Source organism: Ranitomeya imitator, chromosome 1 (genome assembly GCF_032444005.1).
Source record: "Ranitomeya imitator isolate aRanImi1 chromosome 1, aRanImi1.pri, whole genome shotgun sequence".
NCBI lineage: Eukaryota > Metazoa > Chordata > Amphibia > Anura > Dendrobatidae > Ranitomeya > Ranitomeya imitator.
Window position 1 is genome coordinate 937,872,434 of NC_091282.1, and position 25,520 is coordinate 937,897,953.

The 25,520-nt window shown below is 43.8% G+C and overlaps 1 protein-coding gene across 1 annotated transcript in view; it reads left to right on the plus strand.

Moving 5' to 3' along the window:
* The window catches only part of LOC138651262 (A.superbus venom factor 1-like), a 273,919-nt gene that overhangs the window by 41,896 nt on the left and 206,503 nt on the right, over positions 1-25,520 (plus strand). The window contains exon 6 of the mRNA XM_069741368.1: positions 15,144-15,226. Within this exon, the coding sequence (XP_069597469.1) occupies positions 15,144-15,226 (83 nt within the window). The remainder of the gene's footprint in view (positions 1-15,143; positions 15,227-25,520) is intronic.

Here is a 25,520-nt window from a genome sequence, read left to right on the forward strand (position 1 = left end):
ACATTATAAATTGTCACAACACACAACAGAAGTATTATGGGAAAAAGTTATACAAATTAGCTCTCGTGAAAGTAAGCTTTTTGTCGATTGTCTCCTTTTGGAGGTAACTAATTATCTTATGAGTCAGTGTCCATGCTTTTACCAGTCCTTGCAACAAGTCTAAGGATCTACTGGTCTACCAGTATTTTCTCAAAAACCAAAAGACCCATGCGGAGGATGGCTAGTTTGCACATATGATCAGTAATCGGGTGAAAGCCATGGCACCTGATTTAATAAAAAGGTCATCTCTGATGGTATAACACCTTTAGGGTACGCTTACACTAGCGTATAACAGGGTCGAGTACTATCCAATGTTTTATTGGAGAGCACTTGGCCCAATGTTATACTATCGGGCAGTGCAGATCTGGGATTTATTTTTTCATGCCGATTTGGCATGTCCTCCGAGTGCAGTCTGGTATATGTGAACAGAGAAAATGGAGAAGATGGAGAAATTATGTTCTCCATCTTCTCCGCACCTGTGCTGCGATTCTCTCTTGCAAGAGAATCGGATCACAGTAACATGACACTCGGCACACAGAGTTTGTTTTATGTGACATTTGTATAATCTGCTTGATCCTCACACACGAGAATATTCGGCAATGAGAGCATACTCTAAAAGTCACGAGTAGAGATGAGCGAATTTGTTTGGAAAATGATCGCCAAACATAAATTCGCCACGAATATGGCACGTTCGGATACGTGATCACAAATACGAGCCAAATTTCATAAAATTGGTTAAAAAAATCGGTAACATTCGGTAAAAGTGTGGGAAAATATTTGCATTGCCACCAAAATATTTCCCGCACTTTAGCAACGATAATGGTGGAGTATCATGACCGTTTGTCACATGTTTGGGGGGAAAGGAGTGCAGGGATGCTGCGTTTTTGTAAGCACAGCACATCAGCCATTTACCCCCATCCTTATGTGTGGACATTGCGGCTAGCCAATCAGGGCGCAGGAAACACCCACAATGTCCTGACACAACGGCTTGTGTCATTGGCTGCTGAAATCACATGTCCCTCTGCATATAAATAGTGGACATCTTGTTTTAACGCCATTTTGACACTGGTACAGCGCAGAGAGGCTGCTCCTGACGCTGCCACTGCTTGCATCAAGATTTCAGCTATTTAGTTAGGCCGTTCTATATCAGCCAGGTAGTGTAGCTAGATAGTGTTCAGTGTGGCTGTAAAATTTACCTTCTGGATTTTTTTTGGAGGGAGGCATAACTGAGGCTCTCAGACAAAGCCGGCAGGGCACATGTTCTACAAGTGTGTTGTGCACTGCTTCTATAGTGCTCCATGCACGAGTATAGCATTCTAAATAATATTATTTCAGAAGCTAAATGTGGAAAAGCCTGCTGTATCTCACATTGTAGCTAGTTAGATAGGTGGTTGCATATCAGTCAGATACTGTAGGTAGCTAGTGTCCAGTGTGGCTGTTAAATTTACCTTCCAGCACTTTTTTTCTTTTTTGGCCATACTAAGGTGCACAAACAAATCCAGCAGGGCACGTTGTTGTGAATTCTGCTCTTGGGCTCCCTCCGGTGGTTATGAGTGGTAGTGCTGCTGTCTGTGGATCGCAGCATTTATCAGGTGTGTTCAATTTGGACTCAGCTATTTAGTCCTGCTTGATCCTTTAGTCAGTGCTAGTTGTCCATTGTTTTTGGAGGATTCACATCCCTTCTGGTCTCTCCTGTTCGCTGTGCTTTTCTTCAAAGATAAGTCCTGGCTTTGTTTTTGCTGTCCACCTGCTGTGGACCTTATAGTTCTGTGCATTTTCATGTTTCGTCTTGTCCAGCTTTGTCTGTGAAGGATTTTTTGCAGCCTAGCTGTGTCTCTGGAGATGCAGATATACCCTCCATGTCTTTAGTCAGATGTGGTGATTTGTATTTTCTGTGGTGGATATTTTGTAGTGTTTTAATACTGACCGCATAGTACTCTGTTCTATTCTTTCTTTTTAGCTAGTATGGCCTCCTATGCTAAATCCTGATTTCATGTCTGCGTATGTTATTTCCCTCTCCTCTCACAGTCAATATTTGTGGGGGGCTGTCTATCCTTTGGGGATTTTCTCTGAGGCAAGATAGGTTTCCTGTTTCTGTCTTTAGGGGTAGTTAGTTCTTAGGCTGTGTCGAGGGGTCTAGGGAGCGTTGGGTACCCCCCACGGCTACTTCTAGTTGCGCTGCTAAGTTCAGGGTTTACGGTCAGTACAGGTGCCACCTTCTCCAGAGTACGTCTCATGCTGCTCCAAGGCCACCAGATCATAACAGTACAACTGGCCAACAATGAGTTAATTGCATCTCAAAAGAAGGGAGGAAAGGTTTTGAGCCATTTTTTTTCCTTAGCCTGTTCCTCCCTCTTAATCTCTGGGTGGCTGCAGAACCTAGTAATAACATGAGTGTTCAGGAGTTAGTTTCTCGTGTGGATGAGCTTGCTGCTAGGGTACAGGGTATTTCAGATTATATTGTTCATACTCCTGCCTTAGAACCTATGATTCCGACTCCTGATTTATTCTTTGGTGACAGATCCACATTTTTGAGTTTCAAAAATAACTGTAAACTGTTTTTTGCATTGAGACCCCGGTGTTCTGGTGATCCCATTCAGCAGGTTAAAATCATCATATCCCTGCTGCGTGGTGACCCATAGGATTGGGCATTTTCCCTGGAAACTGGCAATCCTGCTTTGCTTAATGTTGATTCTTTCTTTCAAGCATTGGGGTTATTGTATGATGAGCCTAATTCTGTGGATCAAGCTGAGAAAATCTTGCTGGACCTGTGTCAAGGTCAAGAAGCGGAAGAATCGTATTGCCAGAAATTTAGAAAATGGTCTGTACTGACTAAATGGAATGAGGATGCCTTGGCGGCAATTTTCAGAAAGGGTCTTTCTGAATCCGTTAAAGATGTTATGGTGAGGTTCCCCACGCCTGCTGGTCTGAGTGATTCTATGTCTCTGGCCATTCAGATTGATCGGCGCTTGCGCGAGCGCAGAGTTGTGCACACTATGGCGTTGTCCTCTGAGCGGAGCCCTGAGCCTATGCAGTGTGATAGGATTTTGTCGAAAGCTGAACGTCAAAGATTCAGGCGTCAGAATAGGTTGTGTTTTTACTGCGGCGATTCTGCTCATATTATTTCTGATTGCCCTAAGCGTACTAAGAGAATCGCTAGTTCTGTTACCATCAGTACTGTACAACCTAAATTTCTGTTATCTGTGACCTTGATCTGCTCATTATCATCATTTTCTGTCATGGCATTTGTGGATTCAGGCGCCGCTCTGAACTTAATGGACTTAGAATTTGCCAGATGTTGTGGTTTCCCCTTGCAGCCTTTGCAGAACCCTATTCCTTTAAGGGGCATTGATGCTACACCGTTGGCTAAAAATAAACCTCAGTTTTGGACACAGCTGACCATGCGCATGGCACCAGCCCATCAGGAAGATTGTCGTTTTCTGGTGTTGCATAATTTGCATGATGATATTGTGCTGGGTTTTCCATGGTTACAGGTACATAATCCGGTGTTAGATTGGAGATCTATGTCTGTGGCTAGTTGGGGTTGTCAGGGGGTTCATAGTCACTTCCTTTGATGTCAATTTCCTCTTCCCCCTCTTCTGAAATTCCTGAGTTTTTGTCTGACTTCCAGGATGTATTCGATGAGCCCAAATCCAGTTCCCTTCCACCGCATAGGGACTGTGATTGTGCTATTGACTTGATTCCAGTTTGTAAGTTCCCTAAGGGCCGACTTTTCAACCTGTCTGTGCCAGAACATGCCGCCATGCGGAGCTATATTAAGGAGTCTTTGGAGAAGGGACATATTCGGCCATCTTCTTCACCATTGGGAGTAGGGTTTTTTTTCGTCGCCAAGAAGGATGGCTCCTTGAGACCCTGTATTGATTATCGCCTCTTGAATAAGATCACGGTCAAATTTCAATACCCTTTGCTTACTGATTTGTTTGCTAGGATTAAGGGGGCTAGCTGGTTTACTAAGATTGACCTTCGAGGGGCATATAATCTTATTCGTATTAAGCAGGGTGACGAATGGAAAACTGAATTTAATACACCCGAAGGCCATTTTGAATACCTTGTGATGCCATTCGGACTCTCTAATGCCCCATCTGTGTTCCAATCCTTCATGTATGATATCTTTCGGAGTTATCTTGATAAATTCATGGTTGTATATTTGGATGATATTTTGATTTTTTCCGATGATTGGGAGTCTCATGTGAAACAGGTCAGGATGGTATTTCAGATCCTTCGTAATAATGCTTTATTTGTGAAGGGGTCAAAGTGCCTCTTTGGAGTGCAGAAGGTTTCTTTTTTGGGCTTCATTTTTTCTCCCGCATCTATAGAAAGGGATCGTGTTAAGTTTCAGGCCATTCATGATTGGATTCAGCCCACATCTGTGAAGAGCCTTCAGAAATTCTTGGGCTTTGCTAATTTTTATCGTCGTTTCATTGTCAACTTCTCCAGTGTGGTTAAACCTCTGACCGATTTGACGAAGAAAGGCGCTGATGTGACGAATTGGTCCTCTGCTGCTGTTTCTGCCTTTCAGGAGCTTAAACGCCGATTTACTTCTGCCCCTGTGTTGCGTCAGCCGGATGTTTCTCTTCCATTTCAGGTTGAGGTTGACGCGTCTGAGATTGGGGCAGGGGCCGTTTTGTCTCAGAGGAATTCTGATGGTTCCTTGATGAAACCGTGTGCCTTCTTTTCTCTGAAGTTTTCGCCTGCGGAACGCAATTATGATGTCGACAGTCGGGAGTTTTTGGCTATGAAGTGGGCATTTGAGGAGTGGCGACATTGGCTTGAGGGGGCCAAGCACCGTATTGTGGTCCTGACCGATCATAAGAATCTGATTTACCTCGAGTCTGCCAAACGGCTGAATCCTAGACAGGCTCGATGGTCCATGTTTTTCTCCTGTTTTGATTTTGTGGTCTCGTACATTCCTGGTACTAAGAATGTTAAGGCGGATGCCCTCTCTAGGAGTTTTTTTCCTGATTCCCCTAAGGATCTTGAGCCGGTCGGCATTCTGAAGGAAGGGGTGATTCTTTCTGCCATCTCCCCTGATTTACAACGGGTTCTTCAGGAATTTCAGGCTAATAAACCTGACCGCTGTCCAGTGGGGAAACTGTTTGTTTCTGATAGATGGACTAGTAAAGTGATTTCTGAGGTTCATTGTTCTGTGTTGGCTGGCCATCCTGGGATTTTTGGTACCAGAGATTTGGTTGGTAGGTCCTTTTGGTGGCCTTCTTTGTCGCGGGATGTGCATTCTTTTGTGCATTCCTGTGGGATTTGTGCGCGGGCTAAGCCTTGCTGTTCCCGCGCTAGTGGGTTGCTTTTGCCTTTGCCGGTCCCTGATAGACCTTGGACGCATATTTCTATGGATTTTATTTCAGAGCTTCCGGTTTCCCAGAGGATGTCTGTTGTCTGGGTGGTTTGTGACCGGTTTTCTAAGATGGTTCATTTGGTGCCTTTGCCTAAATTGCCTTCCTCTTCTGATTTGGTTCCGTTGTTTTTTCAGCATGTGGTTCGTTTGCATGGCATTCCGGAGAATATTGTGTCCGATAGAGGTTCCCAGTTTGTTTCTAGGTTTTGGCGGGCCTTTTGTGCTAGGCTGGGCATTGATTTGTCTTTTTCTTCCGCATTTCATCCTCAGACAAATCGCCAAACCGTGCGAACTAATCAGACTTTGGAAACTTATTTGAGATGCTTTGTGTCTGCTGATCAGGATGATTGGGTGGCTTTCTTGCCATTGGCCGAGTTTGCCCTTAATAATCGGGCTAGTTCTGCTACCTTGGTTTCGCCCTTTTTTTGTAATTTTGGTTTTCATCCTCGTTTTTCTTCAGGGCAGGTTGAGCCTTCTGATTGTCCTGGTGTGGATACTGTGGTTGACAGGCTGCAGCAGATTTGGGCTCATGTGGTGGACTGTTGTGTTAGGCAATTCAGTAACACAATGTACATAGCGATCAGAGCACATACAGTGATCTGACAATAACCCAAAATAATAGAACGAGCTCTGAGACGTGGAAACTCTGTAGACCGCAATTCCTGATCCTCTCCAAACACAACTAGAGGCAGCTGTGGATTGCGCCTAACGCTCCCTATGCAACTCGGCACAGCCTGAGAAACTAACTAGCCTGAAGATAGAAAAATAAGCCTACCTTGCCTCAGAGAAATACCCCAAAGGAAAAGGCAGCCCCCCACATATAATGACTGTGAGTAAGATGAAAAGACAAACGTAGGGATGAAATAGATTCAGCAAAGTGAGGCCCGATATTCTAGACAGAACAAGAATAGGAAAGATAACTTTGCGGTCTACACAAAACCCTAAAGAAAACCACGCAAAGGGGGCAAAAAGACCCTCTGTACCGAACTAACGGCACGGAGGTACACCCTTTGCGTCCCAGAGCTTCCAGCAAAACAAATAGACAAGCTGGACAGAAAAAATAGCAACAAATAGCAAAGAAGCACTTAGCTATGCAGAGCAGCAGGCCACAGGAATGATCCAGAGAAACACAAGTCCAACACTGGAACATTGACAGGAAACATGGATCAAAGCATCAGGTGGAGTTAAGTAGAGAAGCAGCTAACGACCTCACCAGATCACCTGAGGGAGGAAACTCAGAAGCTGCAGTACCACTTTCCTCCACAAACGGAAGCTCCCAGAGAGAATCAACCGAAGTACCACTTGTGACCACAGGAGTGAACTCTGCCACAGAATTCACAACAGTGGACAATTTGGTGTTGTCTCAGGAGGTGGTTTTGCTAACCGTCGTCGGTGTGTTGGTTCCCGGCTTCGGGTTGGGGATTTGGTCTGGTTGTCTTCCCATCATGTTCCTATGAAGGTTTCTTCCCCTAAGTTCAAGCCTCGGTTTATTGGTCCTTATAGGATTTCAGAGATTATCAATCCTGTGTCTTTTCGTTTGGCCCTTCCGGCCTCTTTTTCCATCCATAATGTTTTCCATAGATCTTTGTTGCGGAAGTATGTGGTGCCCGTTGTTCACTCTGTTGATCCTCCAGCTCCGGTGTTGATTGATGGGGAATTGGAGTATGTGGTTGAGAAGATTTTGGATTCTCGTTTTTCGAGGCGGAAGCTTCAGTATCTGGTCAAATGGAAGGGTTATGGCCAGGAGGATAATTCTTGGGTTGTTGCCTCCAATGTTCATGCTGACTATTTGGTTCGTGCCTTTCATTTGGCTCGTCCTGATCGGCCTGGGGGCTCTGGTGAGGGTTCGGTGACCCCTCCTCAAGGGGGGGGATACTGTTGTGAATTCTGCTCTTGGGCTCCCTCCGGTGGTTATGAGTGGTAGTGCTGCTGTCTGTGGATCGCAGCATTTATCAGGTGTGTTCAATTTGGACTCAGCTATTTAGTCCTGCTTGATCCTTTAGTCAGTGCCAGTTGCCCATTGTTTTAAATTCACATCCCTTCTGGTCTCTCCTGTTCGCTGTGCTTTTCTTCAAAGATAAGTCCTGGCTTTGTTTTTGCTGTCCACCTGCTGTGGACCTTATAGTTCTGTGCATTTTCATGTTTCGTCTTGTCCAGCTTTGTCTGTGAAGGATTTTTTGCAGCCTAGCTGTGTCTCTGGAGATGCAGATATACCCTCCATGTCTTTAGTCAGATGTGGTGATTTGTATTTTCTGTGGTGGATATTTTGTAGCGTTTTAATACTGACCGCATAGTACTCTGTTCTATTCTTTCTTTTTAGCTAGTATGGCCTCCTATGCTAAATCCTGATTTCATGTCTGCGTATGTTATTTCCCTCTCCTCTCACAGTCAATATTTGTGGGGGGCTGTCTATCCTTTGGGGATTTTCTCTGAGGCAAGATAGGTTTCCTGTTTCTGTCTTTAGGGGTAGTTAGTTCTTAGGCTGTGTCGAGGGGTCTAGGGAGCGTTAGGTACCCCCCACGGCTACTTCTAGTTGCGCTGCTAAGTTCAGGGTTTACGGTCAGTACAGGTGCCACCTTCTCCAGAGTACGTCTCATGCTGCTCCAAGGCCACCAGATCATAACAGCACGTGTTGTGCATTGCTTCTATGGTGATCTATGCACGAGTATAGCATTCTAATTACAATGTAGCTAGTGAAAAAATATTAAACAGCCTGCTGTATCCCACCTTGCAATTGAGTACTGTGGTGAAATAAAACTGTCTACAGACCTAAGGCACATTAAAAAAAGTTATAATTTTTTCTGTTGCTAAATGTGAAACAGCCTGCTGTATCCCACGTAGTCATTTTGTGGCAGTGATATAAACCTGTCTGCAGACCTAAGGCACATATTTTTTATAATTTTTCAGTTGTAAAAAGTTAGACAACCTACTGTATCACACTTTATCATTTGTTTGGGTTGAAATTAAGCTGTAGAGGCCTGATTCAGAGGCCACAAACAAATTCTTCTGTTATTAACGCTATACAGTAAGGGAACTGAGTTTAAAAACAGTTTGTAGCCTCTATTGTGTTATAGAGGCCTGATCCTTGGTCCAAAAAATAATTCTTCTGTTATTATTGTCCTACAGTAAGGGACCAGAGTTTAAAAATAGTTTGTAGTAACTACTGTGTTCTAGAGGCCTGATTCTCGGGTTTCTGTGACTAACACGATACAGCACGCCATATTTCAACTTAAAATTCACAGTTGCTGAAATTCAGCTGTTTGCAGAGGTGGTGCAGAGTTTAAAATCTAATTTTTGGTTGCTAATACAGTGCTCCTACCACACTATCTGAGCAGCATGACTGGGAAAAAGCGAGGCCGTGGTGGAAGGGGAATTACGCTTGGTGTTCAAAGTGTATGTGGGTGGTAATGTTGGTGAAAGGACTAGTGAAGCAACGTCACATCCTATGCAAAGACAACTTATGTTACTGGACAGGCTACACCACTATCTTTCTTTGGCAGATGCACAGCGGTATGCCTTGTCGATGATCTCCAGAAAGAGCATGTACTCGAGTGGATGGCAAGTGCAGCTTCAAGTGACCTGCTCTCCTTTTCTTCCTCCACTTCAACATCACACCCAGTACAGTCCACAGATGTGGCACCCAATTTCCCCTTGCTTCCCTTCCCCTCCCCCCCCGCGTCCCAACTATCCAAATGTTCAACTGACTGCATGGAACCACAGAAGGGTGATTCTGAAGAGCTGTTCACACATTCTATGCCATGTTCATCAGAAGTGTACTCAAAAGATTTGAAGAGCCAAGATGAAGAAATCTGCACCGATGCCCAAATTATTTTAGCTTGGATCTGGGGCAGGAAGAAGTATGGTTCCAACAGCATTGTGAGCCCTCGCGGGCAGGGTCCTCTCTCCTCCTGAACCAGTTGTGACTTGTATTGTTCAAGATTATTGTACCTGTTTTTATTATGTATACCCCTCCTCACATGTAAAACGCCATGGAATAAATGGCGCTATAATAATAAATAATAATAATAACAGTATCCTGATGCTCGTCATCAGGCGTTAACCCCTGGGGGGAGGTGATTCTGACGAAACTCAGATATCTGAGCCTCACACGGACTGTACTGTGCTGTTAGGGCAAGAAGAGGAGGTGAGTGACTCCAGTGGCCTGGAATGTAACATATATATATATAACACAGAGGATGATGATGAGGTGTTAGATCCCAGTTGGCGTGAACATAGAGGCACACTGCTGAGTAGGTCATCTGAGGAGGAAGAAGAGGAGGTTACTTTGCGCTGTCCGTCGCATACACGTAGTGATGCAGCCACGACGAGCGAAGCATCCTCAGCCACAACTGTGCCTCTGTCTGAGCAGCAGCGTCCGCGGGTCTGCAGCTCGCAGGGGTGGCAAGGGTTGCCTAGCCTGGGCCTTTTTTGACACTGCAAGGGATTAGCCAACTCATGTAATCTGCCAACTTTGAAAAAAAAAAAAACTGTATGAACCTTCACATGCTTTAGTGTGGGAATCCCTCTGCTCAAAAATGTGGACTAGCGGACATCAACCACCATCAGCCAACCCATCTATCTCATTTGCTGCTTCTGTTATCGTTCCAACTATTGAGATACAGGTCTTTGTCTGTAGAACTTTGGGGTCTTCACTCGATCGAGTCATGGTGACTGACCGGCTGCCTTCATGTGTAACGGAAGCAGACATGCCTGCTGTTTTTGACCAATCTCAGAGAACGATCACACCACAAGTTTCTCAATCCACAGTAACATCTCCGCCTGCACCTGTCTCATGGTCTAGCAGTTTGTCCGGTTCACCATACTCCGCCCTTTCACAGCCCTGCAGCCAGCTCACGGTTCCGCAGTTGTGGTCACGGAAAAGATTGTTTCCTCCTACGCATGACAAAGCTAAGAGGTTGAACTCTACCATCTCCAATTTGTTGGCCAAAGAAATACTGCCTTTCTGTCTGGTAGATACGGATGGTTTCTGAAAGCTGATGGCCGTCGCAGTCCCCCGAGTCCCTTTTACCCAGTCAACATTATTTTTCGAAGAAAGCTGTGCCTTCGCTACACCACCTTGTAGCAGACAACATCATCCATTTCTTGACAAAATCTATGTCTGCCAGAGTGCATTTCACCACAGACACTTGGACGAGTAAGCATGGCCAAGGGCGTTACATCTTGCTGACTGGGCACTGGGTGACTTTGGTGGCTGTGCGGACAGGCACTGCTCCACAAGTCTTGGAATCCCCAAGGCTTGCAGGCCAAACCTCTACATTTAACACTTCCTCCACTTCTTCTACCTCCTCTATCTCCTCTAGGATCCCCACCTGTGCCCTCAACCTCTGCCTTCACGAGACACGCATTCCAACAGTGCATAGCGAACCCCCACTACTGCGCAGCTATGGCTCACTGCAATCAGGCAGTCTTGAAATTGATATGCCTAAATTTGATCAATGGCTGTCTCTCCTGAACCTGCAACCAGGGAAGGTCTTGTCCGATAATGGTGCTTACCTGGTGGCGGCCTTATGGTGAGGCAAGCTCATACACATGCCTTGCATGGCTCATGACCTCAATTAGTGGTGCAGTGTTTTCTCAGCCACTATCCTGGCCTGGGTGACCTGCTCCAGAAAGCACGTAACCTGTGTGCTCATTTCCGCCATTCGCACCCCCTCTGCTTATCAGCTTGCATCGATACCGAGGTCTTTGTCCATGCCAGTTAACAGGTTGATATGCAATGTGCCAACAGGGTGGAATTCCACTCTGCACATGTTAAAGTGACTGTGGCAGCAGCCCTATGTCATGTCGCATAGCCTGGGCCAATGAAGTACAGAGGTGGCGCATAAAACGTTTACAGAGTGGGCACAGATTATGGACATCTGAACAGTTTTGAAATGGCTACTAAAATGGTTAGCGCTGATGACGCCATCATCAGCATCACTATTCCGGTCATTTATATGCCAGAGCAGACTTTGAATAGCCTGCGGGAGGAGATGGTGGTCCCAGAAGAAGAGGAGGAAGCAGAGGAGTATACTCCCAAAAGTCTTGGGATCATCAAGATGTTTTCTGGCAAAACTGAGACGAGCCTTCATGTTCTTAAAAAAACCATCCCTCGATCAAAACTGTGCCACTAATAATAGACCCGTTTCTAATCTTCCCTTCATCTCTAAACTTCTCGAACACCTGGTCCACTCCCATATTACCCACTATCTCTGAGATAACTCTCTTCTCAACCCTCTTCAATCTGGTTTCCGCTCTTTGCACTCTACTGAAACTGCCCTCACTAAAGTCTCTAATGACCTACTAACAGCTAAATCTAATGGTCACTACTCCATGATAATTCTCTTGGATCTCTCCACAGCATTCGACACTGTGGATCATAAGCTCCTCCTCATTATGCTCTGCTCCATCGGCCTCAAGGACACCGTTCTCTCCTGGTTCTCCTCCTATCTCTCTGACTGCTCCTTCACTGTATCTTTTGCTGGTTCCTCCTCCTCTCACCTTCCCCTTACTTTAGAGGTTCATCAAGGATCAGTCCTAGGCTCCCTCCTCTTCTCTTTGTAAACTTCCCCTATTGGACAAACAATCAGTAGATTTGGTTTCCAGTACCATCTCTATGCTGATGACACCCAATTTTACACTTCTTCTCCTGATATCATGCTGGCCTTTTTTAGAAAACACAAGTGATTGTCTTACCTTTGTCTCTAACATCATGTCCTCCCTCTATCTGAAACTGAACCTGTCCAAAACTGAACTCCTCGTGTTCTCTACCTCTACTAACCTACCTTTGCCTGACATTGCCGTGTGCGGTTCCACCATTGGTCCAAAGCAACATGCCAGCTGCCTTGGGGTCATACTTGATTCCGAGCTTTCATTCATCCCCCACATCCGATCACTGGCTCGCTCTTCTTATGTGCATCTCAAAAACATTTCTAGAATTCGCCCTTTTCTTACTTTTGACTCTGCAAAAACTTACTATTTCACTTATTCATTCTCGTCTCGACTATTGTAACTCTCTACTAATCGGCCTCCCTCTTACCAAACTCTCCCCGCTCCAATCTGTCCTGAATGCTGTTGCCAGGATCATATTCCTCACCAACCGTTACACCGATGCCTCTACCTTGTGCCAGTCATTACACTGGCTACCCATCCACTCCAGAATCCAGTACAAAACTACTACCCTCATCCACAAAGCACTCCATGGCTCAGTACCACCCTACATCTCCTCTCTGGTCTTAGTCTACCACCCTACCCGTGCCCTCCGCTCTGCTAATGACCTGAGGTTAGCATCCTCAATAATCAGAACCTCCCACTCCCGTCTCCAAGACTTTACACGTGCTGCGCCGATTCTTTGGAATGCACTACCCAGGTTAATATGATTAATCCCCAATCCCCACAGTTTTAAGCGTGCCCTAAAAACTCATTTGTTCAGATTGGCCTACCGCCTCAACGCATTAACCTAACTATCCCTGTGAGGCCCATTCAAAAAAAAAAAAAAACATAATCGGGTTCCTCGCATCATGTTCTAATACACTTTATACAGTTAATAGCCTCTGTGTCTGTACTGCTACATACTTAGGAAGTTAACTGGTTCATGCAGCTTTACATGAACACCCAAGCCTTAAGGTACCTTCACACTCAGCGACGCTGCAGCGATACCGACAACGATGTCGATCGCTGCAGCGTCGCTGTTTGGTCGCTGGAGAGCTGTCACACAGACAGCTCTCCAGCGACCAACGATCCCGAAGTCCCCGGGTAACCAGGGTAAACATCGGGTTACTAAGCGCAGGGCCGCGCTTAGTAACCCGATGTTTACCCTGGTTACCAGCGTGAAAGTAAAAAAAACAAACACTACATACTTACCTACCGCTGTCTGTCCCCGGCGCTCTGCTTCTCTGCACTCCTCCTGCACTGGCTGTGAGCACAGCGGCTGGAAAGCAGAGCGGTGACGTCACCGCTCTGCTTTCCGGCTGACCGACGCTGACAGCCAGTGCAGGAGGAGTGCAGAGAAGCACAGCGCCGGGGACAGACAGCGGTAGGTAAGTATGTAGTGTTTGTTTTTTTTACTTTTACGCTGGTAACCAGGGTAAACATCGGGTTACTAAGCGCGGCCCTGCGCTTAGTAACCCGATGTTTACCCTGGTTACCAGTGAAGACATCGCTGGATCGGTGTCACACACGCCGATCCAGCGATGTCTGCAGGGAGTCCAGCGACGAAATAAAGTTCTGGACTTTCCTCAGCGACCAACGATCTCCCAGCAGGGGCCTGATCGTTGGTTGCTGTCACACATAACGATTTCCTTAACGATATCGTTGCTACGTCACAAAAAGCAACGATATCGTTAACGATATCGTTATGTGTGAAGGTACCTTTACACTATGGCTGGTCCGAATAACTAAAGCAATTGTTACCATCCACCTCTCGTGTCTCCCCTTTTCCTCATAGTTTGTAAGCTTACGAGCAGGGCCCTCATTCCTCTTGGTTTCTATTTTGAACTGTGATTTCTGTTATGCTGTAATGTCTATTGTCTGTACAAGTCCCCTCTATAATTTGTAAAGCGCTGCGGAATATGTTGGCGCTATATAAATAAAATTATTATTGTTATTATTATTATTATTATTATTTCTTATTGCTCAGCAGTGGTTTTCATCTTGGAACTTTGCCATGCAGGCCATTTTTGCCCATTCTCTTTCTTATGGTGGAGTCATAAACACTGGCTTTAACTGATGCAACTGAGGCCTTCAGTTCTTTGGATGCTGTTGTGGCTTCTTTTGCGATATCTTGGATGAGTCATCGCTGCACTCTTGGAGTAATTTTGGTCGGCTGGTCAATCCTGGGAAGGATCACCAACCACTGTTCCATGTTTTTGCCATTTATGGATATTGCCTTTCATTGTGGTTCGCTGCAGTCTCAAAGGTTTAGATATGGCTTTGTAACCTTTTCCAGACTGATATATCTCATTTACTTTGCTTTTCATTTGTTCCAGAATTTCTTTGGATAGCGGCATGATGTCTATCTTTTGAGGTGCAAATTGCCTCTTCTGAGAAAAAGAGGACTTAAACTCTATAGCGCCACCTGTTGGAAGTAGCGATCCTACAAGTCACAATCAACTCTTTAATGAGTCGTGCAATATGACTTAGGATAAAAGCCAAATTAGTATCTCAATTCGCAGACACGGTGTTTCGGGCTGTTGGCCCTCGTCAGTGCAAAGCATGAGAACTGATTTGGCTAGGTGAGAGGCTCTGGACTGGGGTCTAAGGGGTATCGTTTCTTCTTATGGAGAGTGACATACCATCTCTGGCTTGTCAGGGTAAGGAGGCTTATTCGCCGTGCAATGCTCCTCTGGGAAATATAATATGCAAATTGCCTCTTCTGAGAAAAAGAGGACTTAAACTCTATAGCGCTATATCTTTTGAGGAGCTTTTGAACTAGTTCACTTTGTCAGGCAGGTCCCATTTAAGTGATTTGTTGATTGAGAACAGATGTGGCAGTAATCAGGCCTGGGTGTGGATAGGGAATTTGAACTCCGCTTCCCACAGATGTGATAAACCACAGTGGTTTTATGGGGGTGGCAATCACTTTTTTCACTTTTTCACACAGTGCCATGTATAATATAACATTTCTAATGTGTTGTGCTGCATGCTCTCTGTTGGAGTAAATTATCTCAGACAGGAGACTGCATATACTTTGCGGCCAAATGGAACTATTTTATTATATGCTTTATATTTTCAGCTTTGGCACATGGAAAATCATTGCAAAATTTAGACATGCACCGCAGAAAGAATTTACCACACAGTTCGAGGTGCAAGAATATGGTGAGCATCTATTAAACTTGATTAGTAATATGATTGGTCCTGAAAATAAGAATATTATTTGCTTAGTCAACAAATTGTAGGCAGTATAATCTCTGTATTGTTACTCCTAGAGATGGACAAGTCGACCTGCTGCGGAGAGACTTCAAGTCGAATTTACTATAATTCATAAATCCCCCGATTTTGAACATTTTAAGATTTCATTCATGAGAATTGACCCCCAAAAAATGCTTGCTGCTATTTCACACACTGGTGAAGACAGCATCAGCCAGAGAGCAGGTTAATGAGGGGCATCCCCATAAGGCTTACAACTATGACACCACGTAGTCTAGCGCAGCTAATTACATGGGACTATCACAACCACTATTAAAGATGAAGGCTGAGCAATCAGCGAAATTTTTAAATTTTACAGTGTAGGTTTAGCAAGTCATAGTGCACATCTTATTCCAGATAGGCATAAAAGAAACCTAAATCTGATTAAGGTGTACTACTGCAATGATTCATGTGATATAAGCAGGTGCTGCACTTGCATAGCCATTCAGTGTGACTGTGAATTGATTGTTCTGAGATATACCACATTAACAGTACCTTAATAACAGCATTATAAAAAATCTATCCTTTTAATGGCGGGGATCACACAGACATAGATTCTCTCATGTGAGAGAATTGGGCTGATTATGCTAATGTCACTAGGCTCAAACTCTACCACACCGTCAGTGTGATCCGATTCACTCACATGAGAGAATCGTATCCCAGTTGTATTTCTCGATCTTCTCCATTGTCTTTGTGCACATACATCGGACTGCACTCTGATGACATTCGAGTGCAGTCTGAATCCGATTGTTTTCTCATGTCGAATCGGCATGAGAGAAAAATTTGTTCTGCCCCATAGTATAGCATAGGGCAAAGTGCTCTCTGATAAAACATCACAGAGCACTCGGCCTTGTTATACATTAGTATGAGCTAGTCCTTACAATGCAAACAAGGAAGGCAGTTAAATACCCTTTTGTCCTAATTTTTTTTTTATTTTTACTTATTTTTTCTCTGTAAAGACAAAAGAAAAATCTCTACAATCTACATATAGAAACTTACAAAGTGTGTCTATTGTACAGTACAGACCAAAAGTTTGGACACACCTTCTCATTTAAAACTTTTACTTTATTTTCATGACTATGAAAATTGTACATTCACACTGAAGGCATCAAAACTATGAATTAACACATGTGGAATTATATACTTAACAAAAAAGTGTGAAACAACTGAAAATATGTCTTATATTCTAGGTTCTTCAAAGTAGCCACCTTTTGCTTTGATGACTGCTTTGCACACTCTTGGCATTCTCTTGATGAGCCTCAAGAGGTAGTCACTGGGAATGGTCTTCCAACAATCTTGAAGGAGTTCCCAGAGATGCTTAGCACTTGTTGGCCCTTTTGCCTTCACTCTGCGGTCCAGCTCACCTCAAACCATCTCGATTGGGTTCAGGTCTGGTGACTGTGGAGACCAGGTCATATGGCGTAGCACCCCATCACTCTTCTGCTTGGTCAAATAGCCTGTACACAGCCTGGAGGTGTGTTTGGGGTCATTGTCCTGTTGAAAAATAAATGATGGTCCAACTAAACGTAAACCGGATGGAATAGCATGCCGCTGCAAGATGCTGTGGTAGACATGCTGGTTCAGTATGCCTTCAATTTTGAATAAATCCCCAACAGTGTCACCAGCAAAGCACCCCCACACCATCACACCTCCTCCTCTATGCTTTACGGTGGGAACAAGGCATGTAGAGTCCATCCGTTCACCTTTTCTGCGTTGCACAAAGAGACAGTGGTTGGAACCAAAGATCTCAAATTTGGACTCATCAGACCAAAGCACAGATGTCCACTGGTCTAATGTCCATTCCTTGTGTTCTTTAGCCCAAACAAGTCTCATCTACTTGTTGCCTGTCTTTAGCAGTGGTTTCCTAGCAGCTATTTTACTATGAAGGCCTGCTGCATAAAGTCTCCTCTTAACAGTTGTTGTAGAGATGTGTCTGCTGCTAGAACTCTGTGTGGCATTGACCTGGTGTCTAATCTCAGCTGCTGTTAACCTGCGATTTCTGAGGCTGGTGACTCAAATAAACTTAGCCTCAGAAGCAGAGGTGACTCTTGGTCTTCCTTTTCTGAGGCAGACCTCATGTGAGCCAGTTTCTTTGTAGCACTTGATGGTTTTTGCAACTGCACTTGGGGAAACTTTCAAAGTTTGCCCAATTTTTCGGACTGACTGACCTTCATTTCTTAAAGTAATGATGGCCACTCGTTTTTCTTTACTTAGCTGCTTTTTTCTTGCCATAGTACAAATTCTAACAGTCTATTCAGTAGGACTATCAGCTGTGTATAAACCAGACTTCTGCACAACACAACTGATCCTATAGATATATAGATATATAATCTAATATATAAAGCTATATGTGTGTATGTCCGGGATTGGCATCTGCACCGTCGCAGCTACAGCCACAAAATTTTGCACAGTCGCACGTCTGGACCCCAAGAGTGTCATAGGCTATGTTGTGAGGCGAAATTTTAACCCCACGCGTTCCAATTCACCAAACAATTTTGCCCCTCTCTACGTAATGGGGAAAAAGTGAAAGAAAAAGTGTTGGAGGCAAATTGACAGCTGCCAGATGTGAACTAGGGGGACTTAAAGAGTGAGAGCGATGGCGCCAAAGAGTATATACCGTACAGTTGCTAAGGTGGGGCCCCGACATGGGATACTCACCACACACAGGGATATGAACACAAACACAAAATGCGCCACACACTACCACGTGCTTGAACACATATACCACCCTCAGCACACATTTCACCACACATACACCAACCTCGACACATAAAAGTCGAAACACAAAAGTTGCCGCTCAAAACTCGTCACGCGCAAAACTTGCCACATGCAAAACTAGGCTCACGCAAAACTCGCCACACGTGCAAAACTCACCTCATAGAAAACTCGCCATACACAAAACTTGCACACGCGGAAAAATTGTCACATGCACAAAAGTTGCAACACATGCAAAAGTTGCCTCACACAAAACTTGCACATACTCAAAACGCACCACAGATAAAACTCGCCACGCGCAAAACTTGCTGCACACAACTTGCTACACTAACCTGTAACATGCAACTCGACACACAAAAAGTTGCTACACACATGTCGCCACACAAAACTCATCTCACAAAAGTCGCTACATGCATGTCGCTACATGCAACTCAACACACACAACTTGACACATGAAACTCGCCCTAAAACACACACAAGTCTGGTATTATCCTTCAAAAATAAAAATCTGATTAATAAGCAGACAAACTACAAGAGCAACAAATGTACCATATAGGAAATACGGCAGTTGTCAGTCACATGACCTGTCTATTATGTGTATGTGTGAGCTAATATATACTACCGGGGGAAGGGCTTCCTGTTGGCTGGAGATTTATCAGGCTGCCAATTTAGCTTACAAATACTGAGGTAAAAATACTGACCAAATAACGTGTGAACGCGGTCTAATACAGGAGGAGATGACATACAGATATATACTATATACAGGTTAGATGACACACACAGATATACTATATACAGGAGAGATGACACACCGGTATATACTATATATAGGAGGAGATGACACACAGGTATATACTATATACAGGAGGAGATGACACACATATATACTATAAACAGGGGAGATGACACACAGGTATATACTATATACAGGAGGAGATGACAGACTACTATATACTATATACAGGGGAAATGACATACAGGTACATACTATATACAAGGGAGATGACACACAGGTATATACTATATACAGGGGAGATGACACAGGTGTATACTATATACAGGGGAGATGACACACAGGTATATACTATATACAGGAGGAGATGACACACCGGTATATACTATATACAGGAGGAGATGACATACAGCAGGTATATACTATTTACAGGGGAGATGACATACAGTTATATACTATATACAGGAGATGACATACAGGTGTATACTATATATAAGGAAGATGACAAACATGTATATACTGAGGGGAAAATGAGGGGTGTGAGGTGAAAATGAAAAGGTGTGAGTGCAAAATGAGAGCAGTGAGGGAAAATAGTGGAGTGATCAGAAAATGACAGATGTGAGGTCGAAATGACAAGTGTTAGGGGGGAATGAGAGGAGTGAGGGGGAAAATGAGAGGTGTAAGGGAGAAAGTGAGATATGTGAGGGGGAAAATGAGAGGCGTTATGGGAAAATAAGAGAAGTGAGGTGCTATAACTAACCACAGATATTTACTCTGCCCAGGCAACGCCGGGCTCTTCAGCTAGTATATATATACTGTATATACAGGTCCTTCTCAAAAAATTAGCATATAGTGTTAAATTTCATTATTTACCATAATGTAATGATTACAATTAAACTTTCATATATTATAGATTCATTATCCACCAACTGAAATTTGTCAGGTCTTTTATTGTTTTAATACTGATGATTTTGGCATACAACTCCTGATAACCCAAAAAACCTGTCTCAATAAATTAGCATATCAAGAAAAGGTTCTCTAAACGACCTATTACCCTAATCTTTTGAATCAACTAATTAACTCTAAACACATGCAAAAGATACCTGAGGCTTTTATAAACTCCCTGCCTGGTTCATTACTCAAAACCCCCATCATGGGTAAAGGTACTGTCACACTAGACGATATCGCTAGCGATCCGTGACGTTGCAGCGTCCTCGCTAGCGATATCGTCCAGTGTGACAGGCAGCAGCGATCAGGCCCCTGCTGGGAGATCGCTGGTCGGGGAAGAAAGTCCAGAACTTTGTTTTGTCGCTGGACTCCCCGTAGACATCGCTGAATCGGCGTGTGTGACACCGATTCAGCGATGTCTTTGCTGGTAACCAGGATAAACATCGGGTAACTAAGCGCAGGGCCGCGCTTAGTAACCCGATGTTTACCCTGGTTACCATCCTAAAAGTAAAAAAACAAACACTACATACTTACCTACAGCCGTCTGTCCTCCAGCGCTGTGCTCTGCTCTCCTCCTGCTCTGGCTGTGAGCGTCGGTCAGCCGGAAAGCAGAGTGGTGACGTCACCGCTCTGCTTTCTGGCTGCCCGGTGCTCACAGCCAGACCAGAGAAGCAGAGCGCCGAGGACAGACAGCAGAAGGTAAGTATGTAGCGTTTGTTTTTTTACTTTTTAGGATGGTAACCAGGGTAAACATCGGGTTACTAAGCGCGGCCCTGCGCTTAGTTACCCGATGTTTACCCTGGTTACCGGGGACCTCGGGATCGTTGGTCGCTGGAGAGCTGTCTGTGTGACAGCTCTCCAGCGACCAAACAGCGACGCTGCAGCGATCCGGATCGTTGTCGGTATCGCTGCAGCGTCGCTATGTGTGACGGTACCTTAAGACTAGCGACCTGACAGATGTCAAGAAGGCCATCATTGACACCCTCAAGCAAGAGGATAAGACCCAGAAAGAAATTTCTCAACAAATAGGCTGTTCCCAGAGTGCTGTATCAAGGCACCTCAATGGTAAGTCTGTTGGAAGGAAACAATGTGGCAGAAAACGCTGTACAACGAGAAGAGGAGACCGGACCCTGAGGAAGATTGTGGAGAAGGACCGATTCCAGACCTTGGGGAACCTGAGGAAGCAGTGGACTGAGTCTGGTGTGGAAACATCCAGAGCCACCGTGCACAGGCGTGTGCAGGAAATGGGCTACAGGTGCCGCATTCCCCAGGTAAAGCCACTTTTGAGCTACAGAGAAGCAGCACTGGACTTTTGCTAAGTGGTCCCAAGTACTTTTTTCTGATGAAAGCAAATTTTGCATGTCATTCGGAAATCAAGGTGCCAGAGTCTGGAGGAAGACTGGGGAGAAGGAAATGCCAAAATGCCTGAAGTCCAGTGTCAAGTACCGACAGTCAGTGATGGTGTGGGGTGCCATGTCAGCTGCTGGTGTTGGTCCACTGTGTTTCATCAAGGGCAGGGTCAATGCAGCTAGCTATCAGGAGATTTTGGAGCACTTCATGCTTCCATCGGCTGAAATGCTTTATGGAGATGAAGATTTCATTTTTCAGCACGACCTGGCACCTGATCACAGTGCCAAAACCACTGGTAAATGGTTTACTGACCATGGTATTACTGTGCTCAATTGGTCTGCCAACTCTCCTGACCTGAACCCCATAGAGAATCTGTGGGATATTGTGAAGAGAAAGTTGAGAGACGCAAGACCCAACACTCTGGATGAGCTTAAGGCCGCTATTGAAGCATCCTGGGCCTCCATAACATCTCAGCAGTGTCACAGGCTGATTGCCTCCATGCCACGCCGCATTGAAGCAGTCATTTCTGCCAAAGGATTCCCGACCAAGTATTGAGTGCATAACTGAACATTATTATTTGTTGGTTTTTTTGTTTGTTATTAAAAAACACTTTTATTTGATTGGATGGGTGAAATATACTAACTTATTGAGACAGGTTTTTTGGGTTATCAGGAGTTGTATGCCAAAATCATCAGTATTAAAACAATAAAAGACCTGACAAATTTCAGTTGGTGGATAATGAATCTATAATATATGAAAGTTTAATTGTAATCATTACATTATGGTAAATAATGAAATTTAACACTATATGCTAATTTTTTGAGAAGGACCTGTATATGTATATATATATATATATATATATATATATATATATATATATATATATATATATATACAGTGGGGCAAAAAAGTATTTAGTCAGTCAGCAATAGTGCAAGTTCCACCACTTAAAAAGATGAGAGGCGTCTGTAATTTACATCGTAGGTAGACCTCAACTATGGGAGACAAACTGAGAAAAAAAAATCCAGAAAATCACATTGTCTGTTTTTTTAACATTTTATTTGCATATTATGGTGGAAAATAAGTATTTGGTCAGAAACAAACAATCAAGATTTCTGGCTCTCACAGACCTGTAACTCCTTCTTTAAGAGTCTCCTCTTTCCTCCACTCATTACCTGTAGTAATGGCACCTGTTTAAACTTGTTATCAGTATAAAACGACACCTGTGCACACCCTCAAACAGTCTGACTCCAAACTCCACTATGGTGAAGACCAAAGAGCTGTCAAAGGACACCAGAAACAAAATTGTAGCCCTGCACCAGGCTGGGAAGACTGAATCTGCAATAGCCAACCAGCTTGGAGTGAAGAAATCAACAGTGGGAGCAATAATTAGAAAATGGAAGACATACAAGACCACTGATAATCTCCCTCGATCTGGGGCTCCACGCAAAATCCCATCCCGTGGGGTCAGAATGATCACAAGAACGGTGAGCAAAAATCCCAGAACCACGCGGGGGGACCTAGTGAATGAACTGCAGAGAGCTGGGACCAATGTAACAAGGCCTACCATAAGTAACACACTACGCCACCATGGACTCAGATCCTGCAGTGCCAGACGTGTCCCACTGCTTAAGCCAGTACATGTCCGGGCCCGTCTGAAGTTTGCTAGAGAGCATTTGGATGATCCAGAGGAGTTTGGGGAGAATGTCCTATGGTCTGATGAAACCAAACTGGAACTGTTTGGTAGAAACACAACTTGTCGTGTTTGGAGGAAAAAGAATACTGAGTTGCATCCATCAAACACCATACCTACTGTAAAGCATGGTGGTGGAAACATCATGCTTTGGGGCTGTTTCTCTGCAAAGGGGCCAGGACGACTGATCCGGGTACATGAAAGAATGAATGGGGCCATGTATCGTGAGATTTTGAGTGCAAACCTCCTTCCATCAGCAAGGGCATTGAAGATGAAACGTGGCTGGGTCTTTCAACATGACAATGATCCAAAGCACACCGCCAGGGCAACGAAGGAGTGGCTTCGTAAGAAGCATTTCAAGGTCCTGGAGTGGCCTAGCCAGTCTCCAGATCTCAACCCTATAGAAAACCTTTGGAGGGAATTGAAAGTCCGTGTTGCCAAGCGAAAAGCCAAAAACATCACTGCTCTAGAGGAGATCTGCATGGAGGAATGGGCCAACATACCAACAACAGTGTGTGGCAACCTTGTGAAGACTTACAGAAAACGTTTGACCTCTGTCATTGCCAACAAAGGATATATTACAAAGTATTGAGATGAAATTTTGTTTCTGACCAAATACTTATTTTCCACCATAATATGCAAATAAAATGTTAAAAAAACAGACAATGTTATTTTCTGGATTTTTTTTTCTCAGTTTGTCTGCCATAGTTGAGGTCTACCTATGATGTAAATTACAGACGCCTCTCATCTTTTTAAGTGGTGGAACTTGCACTATTGCTGACTGACTAAATACTTTTTTGCCCCACTGTATGTATGTGTATATATATATATATATATATATATATATATATATATATATATATATATATATATATATATATATATATATATATATATATATACACATAAACATACATACATATGTATATACATATATATAAAAAACTTCCTTCTCACCCCCAATGAGGTGGCCTTTGTTGTCCTTTCTCATTCTCGGGTCCTCTACCATAGACCTGGGAGTTTGAGGGTTCTGCACAGGATCTTCCCAGCATTGCGCTTTTCTGGACAGAGAGGTCAGATGTTGCTCCTGTGATCTGTTGTAGCCATTCTTCCAACTTAGGGGTCACTGCTCCAAGTGCTCCTATCACCATTGGAATCACTGTTGCCTTCACCTTCCAGATCTTCTCCAGTTCTCCTCTGAGGTCCTGGTATTTCTCCAGCTTCTCATATTCCTTCTTTCTAATGTTGCTGTCGCTTGGCACTGCCACAGCTATTATCATTGCTGTATGTATTCTGATCCTTGTCTACTATCACAATGTCGGTTTGGTTAGCCAACACCTGTTTATCTGTCTGGATCTTGAAGTCCCACAATATATAACACACACACACACACACACACACACACACACACACACACACACACACACACACACACGCACACACACATATATACACACACACACAAATACATACACACACATAAATATATACATATATATATATATACATATACACACACATAAAAAAATATATATATATATATATATATATATATATATACATATATATATATATATATATATATATATACACACAGTACAGACCAAAAGTTTGGACACACCTTCTCATTTAAAGATTTTTCTGTATTTTCATGACTATGAAAATTGTACATTCACACTGAAGGCATCAAAACTATGAATTAACACATGTGGAATTATATACTTAACAAAAAAGTGTGAAACAACTGAAAATATGTCTTATATTCTAGGTTCTTCAAAGTAGCCACCTTTTGCTTTGACTGCTTTGCACACTCCTGGCATTCTCTTGATGAGCTTCAAGAGGTAGTCACCGGGAATGGTTTTTACTTCACAGGTGTGCCCTGTCAGGTTTAATAAGTGGGATTTCTTGCCTTATAAATGGGGTTGGGACCATCAGTTGTATTGTGCAGAAGTCTGGTGGATACACAGCACAGTTGATAGTCCCACTGAATAGACTGTTAGAATTTGTATTATGGCAAGAAAAAAGCAGCTAAGTAAACAAAAATGAGTGGCCATCATTACTTTAAGAAATGAAGGTCAGCCAGTCCGAAAAATTGGGAAAACTTTGAAAGTGTCCCCAAGTGCAGTGGCAAAACCATCAAGTGCTACAAAGAAACTTTCTCACATGAGGACCACCCCAGAAAAGGAAGACCGAGAGTTTATCCGAGTCACCAGCCTCAGAAATCGCAGGTTAACAGCAGCTCAGATTAGAGACCAGGTCAATGCCACACAGAGTTCTAGCAGCAGACACATCTCTACAACAACTGTTTAGGGTGGTTTCACACTTGCGTTTTTGTCTGCAGCGTTTTTTACCAAAAAAAGCATGCATTTTTTTCCCCTATATTTAACATTGAAAACGCATGCGTTTTTAGGTGTACGCGTTTGCACGCGTTTGTAAACGCATGCGTTTTTTAACTGCATGCGTTCATTTTATAAAATGCAACTTGTAGTATTTTGAGGGGCGTTTTTTTTTACCAAAAAAACGCATGCGTTTACATGCGTTTTTTTTTTGACAAAAAATGCATTGGAGTCAATGGAGACCCATGCGTTTTTTTGGACATGCGTTTGCACGCGTTTTTTTGACGCATGCGTTTTTTTTTTTGGCACCATTGAATTAACTGTAGATAAGGATGTCTAGACACTGATAAGCCTCCCCCATAGCAGCAGGGTTATAAAAGGAAGGTTGGGGGAAGTTTCTGGTCACTTCTCATCAGACTCCAAAAAAGA